Below are 20794 nucleotides of genomic sequence, written 5' to 3'. Positions count from 1 at the left end.
TTGAACTAGCCACATTTTTTTCTGAACTAGCCACATTCTAAATGATCAACATCCAGATTTTGCATGGGTATATATGCCAGTTCTTTCTTGATTATTTGTTCCTCTGTCATTAAGCATTTATATTATTTCAGTAAAATATTATTATTATTTTCTATTAATATATTAATATGATATTATTTCAGGTTTTCAGTTAAAGAAATTGTATACTGATATGTTTATAAATGTATGTTTTCCCATATTTTGGATTATTTCCTTAAAGTAGACTCTCAGAAATAGAATTATTGGGTCAAAAAGTATGAATTTGTTTATGGTTCCTCATGTGTATATTCAAATAATTTTCTGAAAAGCCATGTTAGTTGCCTTCCCACCAGCAGTAGTAGTATATTAATTTCACCAACCTTTCTTCATCATTGAAGAACCTTTCTTCACTATGTTATTTCTTTAATTGCTAGAGAGGATTACTTGTCTATATACTTATTTACTAGTATGTTTCTTTTAATGGAATGCTTTTTTATGTTCGTGGCTCATATTGGTGTCCAGTGTTTAACTTTTACTCTCTTTTTAAAGTTCTTTATAGACTAAAGATATTAACTCTTTGTCATATTTACTGTAGACATTTTTCCTGGTCTTTTGTTTGCTTTTATTTACCCCTCCTAAGACTGGAAGAGAATCAACTGAAAGTCTTAATTTTTCTCTAGCAAATCTGTAGATAATCTTTTCTCTTTAGGCTCAAAAGTCATTCCCCCTCCAGAATTTGATACTTACTTCTGTTTTATTATAGATTGTCTATGTTTTTTAAGAAAGAAAAAGAAAACTGTTTAATCAAACTAGAATTTATATAGTTCTGTATTTGCAAGAAAGGAAACTAAATTACAAGTTTTTAACCTTTAGTCAAAATCCAGTGCTTACTCATTATTTATAGATGAAACTCAAAGGGGTACTGAACTATATCTACTACTACTGTTTGTGAAATTTTATGCATATGTGTGTGTAGATAGACCCAACTAGGTTCAAAATAGACAGTTTTGAATGTTTCAAAATAATATTTCTACCCTGTTCTATTCGAATTAAGAGTATTTTTCTAAACAAAAGGTCTTTTTTCTCCCTGTATCACTTTGTATTCAGAATTGATCATTATAAGACATGGTTACTCTATAGCTTTAGTCTCTTTTTAATCAATATTTTTATACTTTCAAGAGTTACAGATCCTCAAAATTTACAATGTACATGCATACGTGCACACAACACACACATCTATTCCTCAGGTAATTGTTAATGGAGATAATAAAAAGAAATTTGTGCTTTTAGGTAAAGACAGTTAAAAAGAGCCCCAAATGATTGTCCTGAATTAAGGTATATACTGGTAAAGAGCAAGAAGAGCAATTCCTTTCCTTATCTTTTAGTATATTGAACAGTTTGATTTCTTACATTCTTCTGTGTAGTAGTTAAACTACACAGAGAAATCCTTAGAGTAGTTGGATGACAAATTTATGTACAATTGATTCTTGAAGAACGCAGAAGCTAGGGGGTGCCAACCCCTAACACAGTAAAAAATTTGTGTATAATTTTTGACTGACCCAAAACTTAACAACTAATAGTAGTTAACTACTATTGACCAGAAGCTTTACTTATAACATAAACAGTCTATTAAATATATATTACAATCAAGTAAGCTGGGGAAAATAAAATATATTAATAAAATTACACTGGGCACTTGAGGGGCTCAGAGCATCTGACTCTTGACTTTGGCTCAGGTCATGATGTCACAGTTTGTGAGTTAGAACCCCACATCAGGCTCTGTGCTGACAGAATGGAGCACATTCTGTTTCTCTCTCTCTCTCTCTCTCTCTCTCTCTCCCCTCCCCTGCTGGCGCTCTCTCTCCCTTCCTCTCTTTCTCTTTCTCTCTCTCTCAAAATAAATAAATAAACCTTAAAAAAAGAAAATTATAAGGAAAAAATATATTTATAGGACTGTACTGTATTTATCCAAAAAAAAAAAAATCCATGCATTAGTGGACCCACACTGTTCAAACACATATATTTGAGATTTCTAAGCATTAATTCTGGCTATGCTAAAATGGTTCTTTGGCACCACCTTAGTCTTTCCCCATCCCTCTCACTCTCCTGCCTTTTTGCTCTGTTTTCTTTTCCATTTTAATGGACAAAATCATCTTGTTTCACTCTCAATATTGATTAATATTATCAGATTTCTTAAGTGTTAGAATCTGCTTTGCTTTTGGTTGCTCATAGGGACAAAAAGTAATAAGATTAATTGTAATAGAATTAATTGTATAAACTGAAATCCCTAATTAGAAAAACCATAAGATTTTATTGATTATATAGAATATTTCTCTAAACTATAGCCATGTAAACTATTGGCCTGCTTTTATTGCAAATCTGACACTTGAAAAAAAATTTTTTATAATGGTACTGTTTTTATATTTGGTGATAATATAGTCTAAAACATATGGCCTAGCAAAGAATATAAATCAAGGAAGAAGAATTATGGTTGGCATCAGTTTTAAGTCTTTGCACTATAACAGAACACAAATCCTAAATTGTTTAAATACTAAATATTTACTTAAAGTAAAACAAGAGACTATTCAAAAATGGAATTAATTTAAATTGTGAATTTTCCTCATCTAAAAACTGATAGTTTTTGTATATTCTTTATACAGTGAACAAAATGGAAGTTATATTGTCCACATCACAATACTCTTGTGTTGCATTTTAAAGTAAAACATTCACACAACATACACACATTTGGAATGAGGCCAAATTTAGACTCCAGGGGCGTACTGTTCAGTACCTTAAATTACAATCAGATGTTTTTTAGCACAGATCAAATTTTCAGTCTGAAGTTGGTGAGAAGCCTAATTATTTGACCAGGTTACTATTTGTGTAGACCATTCTATGGCTGTCTGTGGTTAATCCACAGCTGGCAGAATGCTAGCTCTGGGAGGTTTTTATTTCATGCTGGAATAGTTTGGGGAGAATTGGGAGGGGGGTTAGCTTTAAATGCTCCTCATTAAATGAAAGACTAAAAACCAAGTACATACATATTACTATGGAGACAAGATGCTATATAAACTGTTCATTTTAATTCTCTAAATGACAAAAATAGCAAAGGAAACAGCTTGGATGTTCATAGTTTGCAAGTGACATAGTAGTTGGTTAAAAAAGTAAGGTGAAAACATTTAAAAAACAATGTTACCTAAGACTTAAGATTTGTTACCTTTTAGAACAGTTGAATATTGGTAAAAAGTTAATGAAATAGAGTTTTTTAAATATTGTAAAAATATGTTATTATAATAGGGAAACGTTTGTATTAAAATTTCATTAGCAGTATTTTAAGTAATGAGACAATTATACGGTAAAATTCAATATCTGAATTTATAAGGGCAATAAACCCTTCAAATTCAAGTATACATGACTCCCGCCTCAAAATTAATTTTTTAGTGTTCTTTTAAAATTCTAATTTTTAAGTAATAGAAAAAGTTTTTTTTCTTTCTAAACTTTTTCGAGTTTGCACGATGGAAGTGGTTAGTCCCTCAGTTGTAATTGAGTATTTTCAGTAACCGTTTTGTAATTTTAAAAGAAGTTTCCTTACATTTTCAAGGTTATTTCTTACATTTACAGGTTAGGTCTTCTTTCCTTCTTGTTCCCATTGCCTTTTCTTCCTCTGGTTTCTTGTTCTGTCTAATCATCCTCTGTCTTCTTCATTCTTCTGTTTCTCCCATTGATCCTTCTTGTTGAAGAGTAAAAATGCTCAAATTTTCCCTGTTCTTAAAAACAACTGTCCCAGTCTTCCCTCCACTAAAATGTTTTTCTTCTCTTCTCTTTTCTATTACCTATTCAAACTAGGGGCATTTTCTGTGGTCATTTGAATCTAAGCATCATCAAATATAAGCTGTCCTGGGGAACATTAATTCGCTTACCTATTTTGCCTGTTTTTCAGATGATTCTATTGTTTTTCATTGATAAACCTTTCAAAATAATTTCTAGTCTTTACCTCTGCTTTCTTATCATTCTTTCTTTAACAGCTTTTTTTTTTTTTTACCTTTACACCATACGCACATTTTCTTAATCATCAAATCCAGTAGCTTTTGTTCATACTTTCTTTCTCTACTCATTGATAGTTTTGGGTACCTTTAAGTATCTTCTTGAAATTTCCCTTGTTGGATTTCTCTGTCATCACTTCTACTAACTTCATTTGCCTTCCTCTTGCTCTCTCCTTTATGATTTTCTGTTCCTCTGTTAACTGTTGCTGAATTTTGCTGTCCAGATTAACTTTCCTTTGAATTTTTGTACAAGGCTGTTATTCCTTTCATTCAAGGAAAGCTTCATTACCTATCATCTGTCCCCACACCATGTCCTGACCTGCCACTCAAGGCCTTTTATGTTCTTAACTCAGCTGGCCTTTCCGACTTTTATCTTCTGTTGCTCTTTGTGTATTCCTTCACTCACTTGTGCATCATTCAAACCAATTTCCTATGTAAGCATCCATGTCTTTGCTTATACTTTCTTTTATCTAGAAAGCATAAATGTATTTTTAAGAGACTTGTATTAATGTTTAAGATATAGAAAAGGAGCATTTTAAAATTTAGCTTTCCTGACATAAAATTTTAATTATAATATTTTTCTGTTATTACTGAATTATTTTCTCATTATTTGAAATTTCTAATTCAGAATCTGCCTAAAAAATTCCTTTGAGGTGTTTCATGAGATAACAAGCTATGATCTTAGGAAACTAGTTTCATTTTTTAATAAACATAATGTCATTTATAAGAATCCACAGTTTGTAAGAAGCTAGAAGGATCCAGTCTGCCTTCATTACTATTTCTTTATTTTAAATGTAATTATTTTATTGAATAGGGCTTTGAAATATTTTTTTCTTATGTGGATTCCCAGAATTCTTATCATATTGAGTATACAAATCTAGTATGAAAGTTATGTGTTATACTCTGACATAATGGCACATATTAAGCATATTGTACTCATATGATAGATTTTTCTTCTAATCAGATGTTGCTATTTTCTGCCTTGCATTTTATAACTGTATTTTAAAGTTTATATTATATAGACTTTTACATTTTTTATAGATTGCTTTTAATCTAAGAATGACTCTGTGGAGATGGCATTTTTAATTTCTCCTCCTTTTTTTCTTTATCCAGGGCTTTTTTCTTACAGTTTCCCCAGAGTCGGTATTAAAAGTGGCTAACCACGCTTCTGAAAACAACAGAATTTTTACTTTGAATCTGTCTGCACCATTTATTAGTCAGTTCTACAAGGAAGCATTGATGAAAGTTATGCCTTATGTTGACATACTTTTTGGAAATGAGACGGTGAGTTACTTTTTAAAAAAATAAGTACCTGGTGGTTTGGGGTTTTTTTTTGTTTTTGTTTTTGTGTGTGTTGTTTGTTTTCTTTTTTCTTTTTCTTTTTTTTGGGGGGGGTTGTGTATAAGTTTAGAAATATCTCAATAAAAACTGAAATATTTGCATAAATAGAATTGAAAATTGCACAACAAAATGGTTTGAGTTTGGACCCCTCTTATTCAGTAGTTTTAGTATTTCCTCTCGTATATACTAATTTCCATCATGAAAAAAGGTTTTTTAATGGGTTAGATTATTGAACTTTATGATTTACGTATAGTAAAATTAAATTTTACTGTACATTCCTATGAACTTTTGCAAATATATACCTGACATGTAGCCATGAACACAATCAAGATTAAAATCACTCTAAACATCACCCCTTTTGGTCAACTCCTCCCTTCATCCGGATCCCTTCACATCAACTTACTTGTTTTCTGACCAGTAAAATAATATTTTCCTCTAAAGTTTTCATGGCTTAAGGTAAGGGGCATTTGGTCTAAAACTAATATTTTATGAATTTAAGTATTTATTCAAAGTGGGAATCTATTTGATAAATTACAAGTAAATGTTGATATAATTTGTATTAAATTTCTTATTAATATCATTTTTGCTAATATTTGTTGTATTTGAAGGTGAGAAAATGGGGTTTAATTTAAACTTTTATAGCTTTTTTGCTTACTGAGGTTATACTTTCTTTCATTCTAAATTAGTGGAAAATAATTTTTTTTGCTCATTTAGTACTTACAGCTTTTGTTTAACCTGTAGACTTTGAGCATCCATAACGAGAGAGAGAGAGAGAGAGAGAGAAAGAGAAAGACCTTCAGTATATCTTCTTGTGACCTGGGCAGTATCACTTAACCTTCATGAACCTCAGGTCTTCATGTGTAAAGTGAACATATTATACTAACTATCCCAGAAGTCCATTTTGATCTGAATTCTATAGTTACAATGCAGTTTGACTATATTCACTGATTTTGTATCTAAATAAGATAACTGTTGTCTCTATAGAATAAAATAAATTTGATGTGGATATAATTTCTGAGATCCCGTTGGTGATTTATAGAAAATAATATGGTGTGAATATCTTCAAAGACACTTTGAAGGAACTACTTGATGATTCACAAACTGACATAGTGCCAAGAAATAGTGGTAATAGCCTTGAACTCCTATGTATCTGCTGGAAGTCTCATTTGATTAAAATCTACATTTCACATTTCCTTTATTACAGATTTTATTTTCTGTAGGATAAAGGAAGTAATTAGGAAAAGTGTTAATCTGGTCTTTTAAAATAACATGTAAAAATTGGTAATGAGTATGGTTGTCTGAGAATCCTTGGGAGAAATTGACATTTGAACTCAGAGTTCTTTGTGGTCAGAAAAAATGAGACTGGAAATTTTGAAATATATGCTTTTACTTTAAGAAGACAAATTTTTAAAACTTTAAAAAAATATATCATTTCAAAGAATAGACTTTAGAATTAAAGACAACCTGAGACAATTGAATACCATCAAAAATTCAATTCTGACTTTATAATATCAAATGACCATAACTGGGAAGAAAATGGGGAGGAGCCTTAAAAACAAAACATTGCAAAGCACACAGAAAATTCTTTAATAGGAGCTCACATTTGCTAAACACGTGTAAAAAAGATGGAAAGCATTTATAGAACCAGAGAAGAATGCTAAAAGCTTGGCATAGACTTAGAAGAATAGAAAAGAACAGAGGCCCAAGATTATTAGGTTTGCAGAAAATGCTGATGATATCAAAATGGCCTTCACTTTAAAAAAGAAAAGAGTCTCCAAATGCACAGCAAGAGCAAGACAAAATAATTGGACTTCATCAAAATTAAAAACTTTTGTGCATCAAAGGACACTATCAAGAAAGTGAAGCCTAAAGCCATAAGAAAAAAGTATATAATAAAGATTAGAGTAGAAATAAATGATATAGAAACTAAAAAAAAAAAAAATAGAACAGATCAATGAAACCACAAGCTACTTCTTTGAAAAAATAACTAAAATTGATAAACCTCTAGCCAGACTTATCAAAAAGAGAAGAAAAAGGACCCAAATATATAAAATTACAAATGAGAGAGGAGAAATAACAACCAATACCACAGAAATTCAGATAGTTAGAATATGATGAAAAAACTATATGCCAATAATAGTTGGACAATCATTAAGAAATGGATAAATTCCGGGGCGCCTGTGTGGCTTAGTCAGTTAAGCGTCCTACTTTCTCTTGGGTCATGATCTCGCGGTTCGTGGGTTCCAGCCCCGCGTCGGGCTCTGTGCTGACTGCCAGCTCAGAGCCTGGAGCCTGTTTCAGAGTCTGTGTCTCCCTCTCTCTCTGACCCTCCCCTGCTCACGCTGTCTCTCTCTCTCTGTCTTTCCTAGAAACATATAAACTACCAAAACTGAAACAGGAAGAAAGAAAACTTTAACAGATTGGTAACCAGCAAAGAAATTGCATCAGCAATAAAGAAAATAAAAAACAAAAATCCAGGGCCAGATGGCTTCACAAACAAATTCTACCAAATATTTAAAGAAGATAAGTTAACACCTATTCTTCTCAAACTATTTTAAAAACTAGAAAAGGAAAAAAGACTTGCAAATTCATTCTACAAGGCCACTATGAAGTACTGAATCACTATAATGTACACCTAAAACTAATATTATATTACACCCTATGTTAACTGACTGGAATTTAAATAAAAACTTGAAAAAAATTTTTAATAAAGTAAAAGCCCTGGGAATGAGAGGAAATATTTGGTAGTGATATATCTGGTAAGGAATTAACATCTAGAATATATATCTCAACAAGGAGAAAACAACCCAATTCATAAATTGTCAAAGGACTTAAACACTTCTCCAAAGAAGATATACAAATGGCTGCGTAAGCACATGAAAAGATGCTCACCATCACTAATCATTAGAGAAGACCAAAATAAGATACCACTAAATATACATTTAGGATGGTTATTTTCAAATATATGGAGAGGAAAAAAATATTGCCAAGGAGGTGGAGAAATTGGAACCCTTTTGCATTACTGGTTGGAATGTAAAATGGTGCTGCTGCTGCTGTGGAAAACAATTTGGTGGTTCCTCAAAATGTTAAACAGAATTATTACCATATGATCCAGCAATTCTACTAATAGGTATATACCCAGAAGTCCTAAAAGCAGTGATTGAAGTACTTGTATGCCAATATTTATGGCAGCATTATACCCAATAGCCAAAAGTTGGAAACAAAAAGTTCCTCAACGAATGAATAGATAAAATGTGGTATATATATACATAAAATGAAATACTATTCATCCTTTTTTTTTTAATTTTTTTTTTTNCGGGGCTTGAACCCACGAACCGCAAGATCATGACCCAAGCGAAAGTCGGACGCTTAACCGACTAAGCCACCCAGGCGCCCCATGAAATACTATTCATCCTTAAAAAGAAATGAAACTCTGATACATGATACAACATGAATAGACCTTGAAAATGTTAAGTGAAATAAGCCATACACAGACATCTGGATTTTCCTATAAGGGCTCCACTTACATGAGGTACTTAGTCAAATTCATAGAGACAGACAGTAGAATACTGGTTGCCATGCACTGGAGGAAGTGGGAGTTATTTTTAATGAGTACAAAGCTTCTATATGAGATAACAAAAAAGGTCTGGAAATGGATAAATGGCAATGGTTGCACAGCATTATGAATGTACTTAATGTCACTGAAGTGAACACTTAAAATAGAATGGTGAGATTTTATCTTAGATATTTTTTGCCCCATTGTTTAAATGACTGATTCTACCAACTAGTAAAGTTAGACTAGGACTTATAGAATAGTAGAGATATTATACTATTATAATCTATATATAGTATAGATCATTAAAACAATCATTTTTCCCTACCTATAAGAGGAAGTTGTAAAATGACAAGCTACAAGTCATGTCTGGATAAATTTTCACTTTTTTTTATGTTTATTTTTGAGAGAGAAAGTGTGTGCACATGCATGGGAGAGAAGCAGAGACACGGAGACAGAGCATCCGCAGCAGGCTCTGTACTGACAGCAGAGAGCCCAATGCAGGGCTTGAACTCACAAACCATGGGATCATGACCTGAGCAGAAATGCTTAACCAATTGAGCTACCCAAGAAAATAAATAAATATTGGATGTGGGACAATTAGATATATTTGGTGTTTTCTTGAACCAGTCTCAAAAAGTCTGCTGATAAATAAATAGATTTCTAATGATACACTTCAGTGTTTACTCTGAGCTTTTCTCAGCTGTCAGCGATTCAGATAAAGCTGTATTTGCAGAGAATGCAAATAATGCAATACTTTAACAAATATCAAGTAAGTTGAATGTCAAAATGAGACTTTTGAAAACTTTAATAGACTGGAGATATCAGTTGATTGATGAAATTTAATAAGGATAAAGGTAAATGATTCAATATTTGATTATAAAAAACAAGTGTGTCATTGGGGTTTTTTTTTTCCTTTAATCTCATCTCTCATTGTTCTCCTTGAATAATAGTAATAAACCATCTTTAGGTCTCCAGGGGAAAAAAAAGAGACATTGTATTTCTATTTTTTTTAATGTTTATTTTTGAGGCAGAGGGGAGCAGGGGGAGACACAAGATCAAAACCAAGTTCCATGCTGTCAGTGCAGAGCCTGATGCAGGGCTTGAACTCATGAACTGCGAGATCATGACCTGACCCAAAGTTGAAAGCTTAAAGCGACTAAGCTATCCAGGCACCCCAGGATAAAATGCAATGAAGTAGAAAATAGATTTCTCAGGGCATGCAAATAGTTTTGTTTTATCTTTCTTTCTCCCTCTTACCCCAGAAACAGCAATCAAATCTGTGCTTACTATAAATTTTCAAATTGTCAACAGCAGCAATCAAAAGAATGAAATCTTGCCATTTGCAACAACGCAGATGACACTAGAGTGTATTATGCTAACCAAAATTAATCAGATAAAGACAAATATCATATGACTTCACTCATATGTGGAATATAAGATACAAAACAGGTGAACATAAGGGAAGGGAAGCAAAAATGATATAAAAACAAGGAGGGGAACAAAACATAAGAGACTCTTAAATATTGAGAACAAACTGAGAGTTGCCGGAGGGGTTGTGAGTGCGAATATGGACTAAATGGGCAAGGGACATTAAGGAAGACACTTGTTGGGATGAGCACTGGGTATTATATATAGGGATGAATCACTGGATTCTACTCCTGAAATTATTGCACTATATACTAACAAACTTGGACATAAATTAAAAATAAATTAATTTTAATTCTTTAATAAATAAAAAATTGTTAACAGCAAAACAAAACACACTTGGCTCTTATTTTCAGAAGGCTATACACTACTAATGATGCTTTAAAGCTTTCCTGATTAACTGTCATATTAAAACTTTTAAAATGCCTTCTCCACCAAGGTTCTCTCTTCACATTGATCCCTGTGAGACAAGAAGTAAATGAAGTGATCTCTATGATTACTTAAGCTTACTGCTTGGAGAGAACTTCCAGGCCATAAAACAAAGAGGGGAACCCTCTTAGCAGTCTTTCTTTTTTTTAAATGTTTATTTATTTTTGAGAGAGACAGTGTGAGTGGGGGAGGGGCAGAGAGAGACGGAGACACAGAATCTGAAGCAGGCTCCAGACTCCAGGCTGTCAACACAGTCTGACACAGGGCTCGAACTCACAAGCTATGAGATCATGACCTGAGCTAAAGTCAGACGCTTAACCTACTGAGCTACCCAGGCACCCCATTGGGAGTCTATTTTGAGTTGAAGAGATGGAGCTCAACATTCATGAAATCTAACAACTGGACAGCTAGAGTTTGTAAGCCATAGTACCAGAGAAGAAAGCTTCATAGAGAGAGAACACAGATTTGCAGAGTCCCACCCAAATCTTCAGCTGAGAACTAATCAGCATATATTTGTCAGGAAACTATTCAAGGCTGGGAACCACCTGAAAAGAATGGAGGGAACAATCCTCAGAGTATACGTAGAGCCTGTAATCATTCTCATTCCTTGGGACAGAGTTAATAACCTCATAATTCATGAGGCTCCAGATAGAGTACTCGGAACACTAATGGGGCAAACTAGACAAGAGTAGAAGCTACTGTGGTTCCTCCTAACAATATTATTCCAATATAATTGACAACCTGTATGTATTGGACAGATTCTTTGAAAAACATAGGTACCAAAGCACACTCAAGAAGAAATAGAAATAGGGCTATTCAAGTTATCTATTAAAGAACTTGAATTTTTACTTAAAACCCTTCCCACAAAGAAAATTTAAGTACCAGATTGCTTCAGTGTTGAGTTCTAGCACACATTTAAGGAAGATATAATGACAGTCCTATACTGTTATTATAAACTATCCCAGACTGTTGAAGAAGAAACAGTATCAAAATCAGAATTAAAGGAAAAAGTTACAGACCAATATTCCTCATAAAAAATAGATGTAAAAATTCTTTAGACAAGTTTAGCAAATCAAACCCAACAATATATTTATAAAGGATAATCATCTTGACCAGGAATGCAGAGTCGCTTTAACATTATAAACTCAATCAATATAATCCACCTTAGTAAAACTAAGAAGGAAACATGATCATCTGAATAGAGACAGAGAAAATATTTGATGAAATCCAACATCCATTCCTGAGAAAAGCCCTCCGAATACCAAGAATAGAAAGAAACTTATACAGTCCAACAAAGGACATCTATAAAAAAAAAATGGACAGCTAACATCATACTTGTTGATGAAAGACTAAATATTTTCCTTATAGGATCAGAAACAAAATAAGGATATTCACTCAACTTCTATTAAACATTTTACAATGCCGATAAGACATGAAAATCATCCTGGATTAGAAAGGAAGAAGTAAAATTGTCTCTATTATCAAACGCCATAATTGGGTTTCTTTTGGAAACACTTAGAAATTGATATTTAAAAATACTATTTTTTTTTAAATTTTTTTATGTTTTATTTATTTCTAGGAGAGAGAGAGAGACAGTGTGAGCAGGGGAGGGTCAGAGAGAGAGGGAGTCACAGACTGAAACAGGCTCCAGGCTCTGAGCTGGCAGTCAGCACAGAGCCCAACGCGGGGCTCGAACCCACGAACCGCGAGATCATGACCTAAGCGAAAGTCGGACGCTCAACCGACTAAGCCACCCAGGCGCCCCTAAAAATACTATTTCTGATACCAGGATGCCTGACTAGCTCTCCAGACCATGTGATTCTTGATCTCAAGGTCATGAGTTCAAGCCCCATGTGGGGTGTAGAGATTACTTAAATAAATGAAACTTTAAGAAATAAATTAAAATACTATTAAAAATATATGACAGATTTTGGGTGAATATGAAAAGATGTACAAAACCTGTTTATTAAACACTACAAAACATTGTTGAGAAAAGTTAAAGAATTAAATGGAGATAAATAACGTGTTCGTGGATTTTAAGACTATTATTAAGTGTCAGTTCTCAAATTGGTGTATGGATCCAACATAATTTAATCAAAATCCTAGCAGGATTTTTTTCAGTAGAAGTCAACAAACTTATTCTAAAATTCATATGGAAAAGCCCTGGACTAGAATAGTCCAGACCAACTTTGGGGGGAAAAAATCAGAGGACCTACAGTACATGGTTTCAAGACTTACCCTTTAAAACTACGGTAATTGGGGTGCCTGGGTGGCTCAGTTGGTTGAGCATCTGACTTTGGCTCAGGTCATGATCTCACAGTCTGTGAGTTTGAGCCCTGCGTCAGACTCTGTGCTGACAGCTCAGTACCTGGAGCCTGCTTCAGATTCTGTGTCTCCCACTCTCTGCACCTCCACCACTCGTGTGCTTTCTCTCTCTCTCTCTCTCTCTCTCTCTCTCTCAGAAATAAACATTTTTAAAAAATTAAGACTATATAGTAGTCAATACAATGTGGAATTGGCCTAAAGACAGACAAATAGATCCATGGAATAGAAGAGATAGCCCATAAATAGACCTATAATTGATTTTTCAACAAAATTTCCAAGGTCATTCCATGGAGAATAGTCTTTTTAACAAGTCATGCTGTAGCAGTTGAATATCCATATCCAAAAAGAGAAACTTCATTCCATAAAACTGTATAACTATTTCTGTATAACTGTATAACTTCATTCCATAAAACTGCATAACCTGTTTTCAGTGCCTTTAGGTATATGCCTAGAAGGGGAATTGTTGATTGTCTGATAACAATTTATGTTTAACTTTTTGAGGAACTCTCAAATGGTTTTCCCTAGCAGCTATACCATTTATATTCCCTCCAGCAAAGCACAGTAATCACAATGTCTCTATATCCTTACATTGTTTTCCCTTTTTTTTCTTTTTGACAGTAGCCATCCTAATGGATGTGAAGTTGCATCTTTTTTTATTTTGATTTGCATGGTTTATTTTTAACTGATATTAAGAAATGCATAGAGACAAATTTTTCTGTTACCTCAAAATTTCGGTGACCTGTTACATTGTTTGTTGTACTTTTAAACCACACACTTCAATTTGATAATTTCTTAAGGTAGTTTTGAAACTACTCTAGTGTATAAGATCTCTAAATGTTACAGTGTATTTTTAATTTGTTTCTGACATCCTCAAAGTTTAAAATATTTCCCTTCAGCAACAACTATTTGTTAGCTGGAATCACGTGTGATCAGCTTAATAAAGTACATTTTACCATTGATGCCTGCTAATGCTAGCTGCCTTGTGGTCATTATCTAGTAATGCATAACTAAAGAATTTGATTATTTTTCTTGTTTTTCATTTTTATTAAATTAAGAAGGGTTTTTTAATAGTGTCATTTTTCAAATGGTTCTTAATAGTTATACCTTTCAAGGCTCCATAATCGCTAGATAATTAACCTGCCAGGATTAAGTATACTCAACTTTGCCTCAGGATGCTTAACTCTCAAATAAGGTCAGTTATCTCATGATAATAACTGCTTTGTCAATAATTGACACTTAATTCCACAGTGAAACATCACATCACCATACAATGCACTTTAAGATAGTTTGAATAAGAAAATTCAGCTTGAAAATTGGGCAGGAGATTTCAGTTTAATTATTTCAGACAGATTAAGAATGATAACATTTTAGATAAAACTCCCTCTCATCTACCTAGTATTTTGAATTTCACAGATGATTTCTATTTATAAAGATTATATGCTATTCTGTTTCATCAGTCCTTTTGCTGGCAGTATGCCCATATTGTACATTATCTTGCAGGGAAATCCATTTTAAACCTCTTGACCCTACAGAGAGGATTCACTGTATTAAAAATCTCTAGTATGGATCAGGAAAGCTGAAATTACATTTTCCTGAGTGATGATTTAACTTTTTAAAAACATATCTATTTTATCAGTGAATGAGTTACAAAACAGTGAATGAAATTCTGCAGTTGGTTGATGTGGTCGTTTTGTTATTGTTGAGTAGCTCTTCAGTCATGTTTAGCACAGTGATATGCAGCCAAAAACAAGAGTTCTATTTGCAAGAATATATCAGAACATTTTAAGGAAATGTAAAATTGGCTTTAGGTATTTGAATCCGTATTTTCTAAACCTGAATAATGGTTGTGTCTCTATATATATAAACTCTTATATCTTTTTACCAAACCAGATGGAATAGGTTAGCTTTTTCTTCTCTGTTTGCCTATTGGGGGGTGGAAGCTGGGAGGTAATTTTATTGGTATTTGTTTACACTGTTAAATCCATTTTAATAGCCTTTGATTCTTTTTTAAATGACAATTAAAAATAAATTTAAAACAATGGTGCTTTTAATTGTAAATAACCTTTGATAAACTCTATCTTATCTGAAGTATTTTGTCATTTTTTTGTACATCTGTAAAATGGAACTTATTTGCTATTTCAATATGAAAATCTGTATAAATCTATAAATTAGGTGTGCCACATATGATAAGTGCTATCCATGAATATATCTTTACTCAGATGATTTCTTTGGTTAGGAAACTTTCTGTTCTTTGTAAAGGTATTATTTTTAATTTTTGGAAGGTCTGTGTCTCTTCAGTCTGTGAATATTTTATTCTAAGAGGATTTTTTAAAATTTTTACATCTTTTTGTCAAATTGAGGTCCTTAAGATACATGATTTCAAAACATTTTCAGAGAGCCAGCCTGTCACCAGATCCATATTCTGACAGAAGAAATGGGTTTTTCTTTTCCTCATATCAAGGTATTCCCATCCTGAATGTGGATAATAGGACTATATCTAAAACTGTAATTCTCCCTTTAAAGTATACAGAAGTTGCCTTGTTTCTTTCAAGAAAAAATGGTAGTCACCTTCTTGATACTGTTATCTAGATCTTTCCATTCCTCTTTCTTTGCTATAAGCAGTGAGAAGAGCCTTTGATATACACAAAATCTAAGGTTATTATAAGATCAGTCAAGGGGCATCTGGGTGGCTCAGTCGGTTAAGCGTCCCACTCTTGGTTTCAGCTCAGGTCATGATCTTAAGGTTTCTAGAGTTCAAGTACCACATTAGGCTCTACACTGGCAGCATAGAGCCTGCTTGGGATTCTCTCTCTCTCGCTCTCGCTCTCTCGCTCTCTCGCGCTCTCTCTCTGTCCCTCCCCCACTTGTATTGTCTCTGTCTCCTTCAAAATAAATAAATAAATTTAATACAAAAAAATTTTTTTTTTAATTTAAAAAGTAAATGTTTAAAAAAACAAAAGATCAGTCAAGGAAGGTGGAAAGAGATGTTTTCAAAGAAGATACATAACCCTTTAAAAATAAATAAATAAGGGGCGCCTGGGTGTCTTAGTCGGTTAAGCGTCCGACTTTCGCTTAGGTCATGATCTCGCGGTTCGTGGGTTCGAGCCCCGCGTCGGGCTCTGTGCTGACTGCCAGCTCAGAGCTTGGAGCCTGTTTCGGTCTGTGACTCCCTCTCTCTCTGACCCTCCCCTGCTCACACTGTCTCTCTCTCTCTCTCTCCTAGAAATAAATAAAAAACATTAAAATAAATAAATAAATAAATGGGACACCTGGGTGACTCATTTGGTTGAGCATGCAACTTCAGCTCAGGTCATGATCTCATGGTTTGTGAGTTCGAGCCCCACATCAGGCTTGCTGCTGTCAGCACTCAGCACAGAATCCCTTTGGATCCTCTGTCCCCCCCTCTCTCTGCCCTTCTCCTGCTTGTGTGCCCTCTCTCTCTTTCTCAAATAAATAAATATTAGGGTGCTGTTATAAATGTTGAGGATAATGAAGTTTCAATTAAGACAAGCATATGGCACCATAAGATTTCTATTTAGCTTCTGGATTTAACTTTCTCCTTTCGATCTTTCTAATATATCTGGTCTGGGGGGGAAATGAGATTCACCGTAGCACAAGGGAGGCTCCTAATATCAGTGGAATGTTGTAAAGATGTGCTATGGGAAGGATTGAGAAAGAGCCAAAGGCTATGTAATTATGTGATTTGCATCTCTCTTCCTTCCTTTCTGCTTAACTCCTTTACTGCTTTTCTCTTTTGATCCCCACCAATATACCCTTCCTTTCTTACTCCCTTTCTCTTCCTCTCCTTACCAACTACATTGCCTTTCCAAAGAGGAAGGTGTTTAAGTCCTTCCCAGACTACCATCATTTATTGATAAAAAGCCCAATAACTTGCAATAGCTTGAGTTGTTTTGGAGATAATCATATTTTATGCAAAAATGCCATACATACCATTTTATGTAGTATTTCAATTAATCTTTTTATTTATTTGCTTGTTTCAGTTACTGTGCTACAAATTTGTGATTGTAAATAATATTACCTGTCTAGTATGACATGATATAAAAGTAATGAATTAATATTTAAAGTTCTTATATAATACATTTTAAAGGTCTTGTTATTAAAATTATTGAATATAATTGACGTATCCTTGCACATAAAAACTGTAAATTTAGGGGTGCCTGGGTGGCTGTCAGCTAAGCTTCTGACTCTTTGTTGGCTCAGGCTCATGGCTCAGGTCATGATCTCATGGGTTTGCGGGTCAAGCCCTGTGTTGGGCTCTGCATTGGCAGCACAGAACTGGCTTAGGATTCTCCCTCTCTCCCTCTGCCTCTCCACCATATGTGCTGTCTCTGTCTCTCTTAACTAAATAAATAAACTTAAAAAATATTTTTAAAAATTTAAAAAACAACTAAATTTACATGACAGTGGAAGAAACACTGGACTTTATTCAGAAAATCTAGGTTTTGACTCAGCTTGAATTTTTTCTGTGCCTTTCTTCTTTGACATTGGGGGCATAATTAGCAAAATTTTAAATAGGTTCTATAGATTAGTAGTAATGTTTTATCAGCAGTTACTTCTGAATTTGATGATAATATAGTGGTTATATAAAATGTTCATCTTTGGAAAATTCCTAATGTCCTTTGTCTGATTCACACCCAAGCTAGGTTCCTACATTGCATTCAATTTTCATGTTTCCTTAGTCTCTTTAATCTGGAACAACTTCTCAGTTTTTCTTTGACTTTAATGAACATGACTCTTGAAGAATACTGGCCTGTTATTTTGTAGAATGTCTTTCAGTGTAGGATTGACTAATATTTCCCCTAATTAATGATTTTTTGGCAAGAGTACCTCAGAAATGCTGTTTTGTCCTTTTTCTTACTGTGTATCAAGACTTCACCATTTCTCATAACTGGTCATATTAATTTTGATCACTTGGTTAAAGAGATGTTGATCCAGTTTATGCATTTTAAAGTTATTAGTTTTTTCTTTTGTAATTTAATTAGTAAGTATCTGGTGGGGAAATACTAGAGACCATGTAAATATTTTGTTCTTTCATTATAATTTTACCCACTTTTTTTTAGCATCTATTTGATGATTCTTGCCTCCAGTAATTATTGTGGTATTTGCCAAATGATCTTTTTTTTTCATGTAAGGTAATTTTCCTGTGCTGCATCTTCTCCCCCAGTTATTAATTTATTAACTTATTTACTTCAGTATAATTTATGGATATTAATTTTATTCTATGAGTTCTAATCCATTGCAGTCATTATGTTGTTTTTCCAGTTGTCCTGACTTTGACCATCAAGGGCTTTTCCATAGTGGCTCCTCTGTTCTTTTGATATCCCCTCATTAATTATGAGCACTTTACTTTCTGGTGCCACAAGTGTTTCAACTTCATCTTATATTTTCTTTGTCTCTGCCCTGGTGTCATCCTATCTGCCTATCTATCTGTATCTTTATTTATACTTAAAAATGTGACACCAGGGGCACCTGGGTGGCTGTCAGTTAAGCATCTGACTCTTGATTTCAGCCCAGGTTGTAATCTCACAATTAGTGAGATCGAGCCCTGTGTTGGGCTCCACACTGACAGGCCAGAGCCTGCTTGGGATTCTCTGTCTCTCTGTCTCTGGCCCTCCCCTCCTCAAGTGCTCTTTGTCTCAAAATAAATTAATACATTTAAAATAAAAAACATGACATCATAATAATACCTCAGATTCCAATCCAACACCACAGGGTTAAAGCTAACCTTCCTTTTTTCCTTATTCATATTTCCTTTTGTTGGCAGTAAGAAACCTGGCTTTCATTATCTACAATTTAATTACTTATTTGCTCAAATCTAAAGTATATATAAAGTAGTTCCAGAATTTAAAACCACCCTTAGGAGAAGGTGAGCGTATTTTGCAGTAGGAGGGATACAAATTGTGGGTTAGAAGAAAGACTATGATAGGCAGTCTTTAAATGTCCCACACTGATCCCTTCCTTCCTCCTAGTATTCTGATCTTCTGTAATCCTCTCTCCTTGACTGCAGAGCTGAGTATAGTAACTCATAACAAATTGACTCTGGCAAAAGTGATAATAGGTCATTTCCAAAATTACATTACAAAAGTACTGTGATTTCTGTCTCACTTTCCCTCTCTTGTTCTCTCCCTTGGAGCCCTCACTCTGGGGAAAGCAAACTGCCATGTTTTGAGTAACCCCAAAGAGGGACTCACATAGCAAGAAACTAATGTTCCCACTCAGTAGCCAGGGAGGACCTGAGGACAGCCATATGAATGAGCAAATGGCTCCCTTAAACATGAGATAACTATACGGTCCTGGCCTACACTGTGGTTGCAGCCTTTGGAAAGACCTTGATTAAGAGACACCTAGCAGGGTGCCAGGGTGGCTCATTTGGTTAAGAATTCAGTTCTGGATTTTGGTTCAAGTCCATGATCTGATAGTTCTTGAGATTCAACCCCACATGGGGCACTACACTGATAGTACCTGGCCTACTTGGGGTTCTCTTTCTGTCTCTCTCGGTCTCTCAGTCTCTCGCTCATTCCCTCTCTCTCTACCCCCACCCCCCACTTCTCTCCCACTCATGCTCTATCTTTCTTAAAATAAATAAAATAAACTTAAAAAAAAATAAAGGCATCTAGCTAAGCCAACCCTGGATTCCTTACCTATAGAATCTATGAGATAGGTGTTGGTTGTTTTAAGCCACTAAATTTTGGACTAATTTCTCATGCCATAATAGATACCTAATGCTTGCTATGCAAAAGAGATTTGTGGACTAGACTTCACTATTTGTGTAAAGCCTTTTTGTCTGTAGCTTTAGAGTATATTAGTCAAAATACTTTTTTTGAGGTGACTTAGATTAACTTTTTCCCCACAATCCCTCACAGTGGTTGTCATTTAATTGTAATCATTTACTACTATTTGCATTCTATTAGGATTCCCCAACATTTAATTAATTTTTTTAAGTATGTGAAACATTTGCATGGTTTTAAATGCAAGAACTATGCATAAAAGCTTACTCATAAGTGTCACTTCCCAAGACCTCATTTCTTATCTACTTCTTTCCTCCTTCTCTCATTCTTCCTACTCTGTTTCTTCCCACCTACCCTCTGTCTTGTAGATAATCTTATTAGTTCCTGGCTCACATCCTAAATTTCTTTTAGTATAAATTAGCAGCAACATGTATATATTCTTACTTTCTTATAGCCCTTTTTTGTTACATGAAATGTAGTACACTGCAGGTTCTCTTTGTATTTAGCTTTTATTTGCGGTTGTTAATTTTATCTTGGAAATCATTCCATAAAAGCTCAGAGTTTATTCAATCACTCTCTTTTATATGGGCATTTAGGTTGTTTCCAGGATTTTGCAGTTAAAAGCAATCTTTAATGAATAACTTTATGCACTCATATTTTTATGTTGTTAGAAATTTTTTTAGGGTAAATTCCTACAAGTGGGATTATTGGGTCAAAGGGTAAGTGCATATGTGGTTTTGTTAGATATTGCTAAATTGCTCTCCAAAAGAGTTATCACTGCTTTCGTTCCCAATAGCAATGCATGCGAATGCTTTTTTCTCATGGAGTTATATCACTGTTTCATTATCAGCTGTTTATAAGACTTTGCCCAGCCTTATGTCAAAGGGGCACTTGACTGGCTCAGTCAG

The 20794-nt window shown here is 34.0% G+C and overlaps 1 protein-coding gene across 4 annotated transcripts in view; it reads left to right on the top strand.

Moving 5' to 3' along the window:
• Positions 1-20794, top strand: part of ADK (adenosine kinase) — a 498350-nt gene that overhangs the window by 326768 nt on the left and 150788 nt on the right. For all 4 annotated transcript variants that reach the window (XM_077778630.1, XM_077778632.1, XM_077778631.1 and 1 more), the window contains one exon: positions 5175-5345. In XM_077778630.1, the coding sequence (XP_077634756.1) occupies positions 5175-5345 (171 nt within the window). The remainder of the gene's footprint in view (positions 1-5174; positions 5346-20794) is intronic.

The sequence above is a fragment of the Crocuta crocuta genome, unplaced genomic scaffold (assembly GCF_008692635.1).
Source record: "Crocuta crocuta isolate KB4526 unplaced genomic scaffold, BGI_CrCroc_1.0 scaffold167, whole genome shotgun sequence".
Classification (NCBI taxonomy): Eukaryota; Metazoa; Chordata; class Mammalia; order Carnivora; family Hyaenidae; genus Crocuta; species Crocuta crocuta.
Note: the sequence above shows the minus strand (reverse complement) of the source record. Positions and strands in the feature narration are given on the sequence as shown.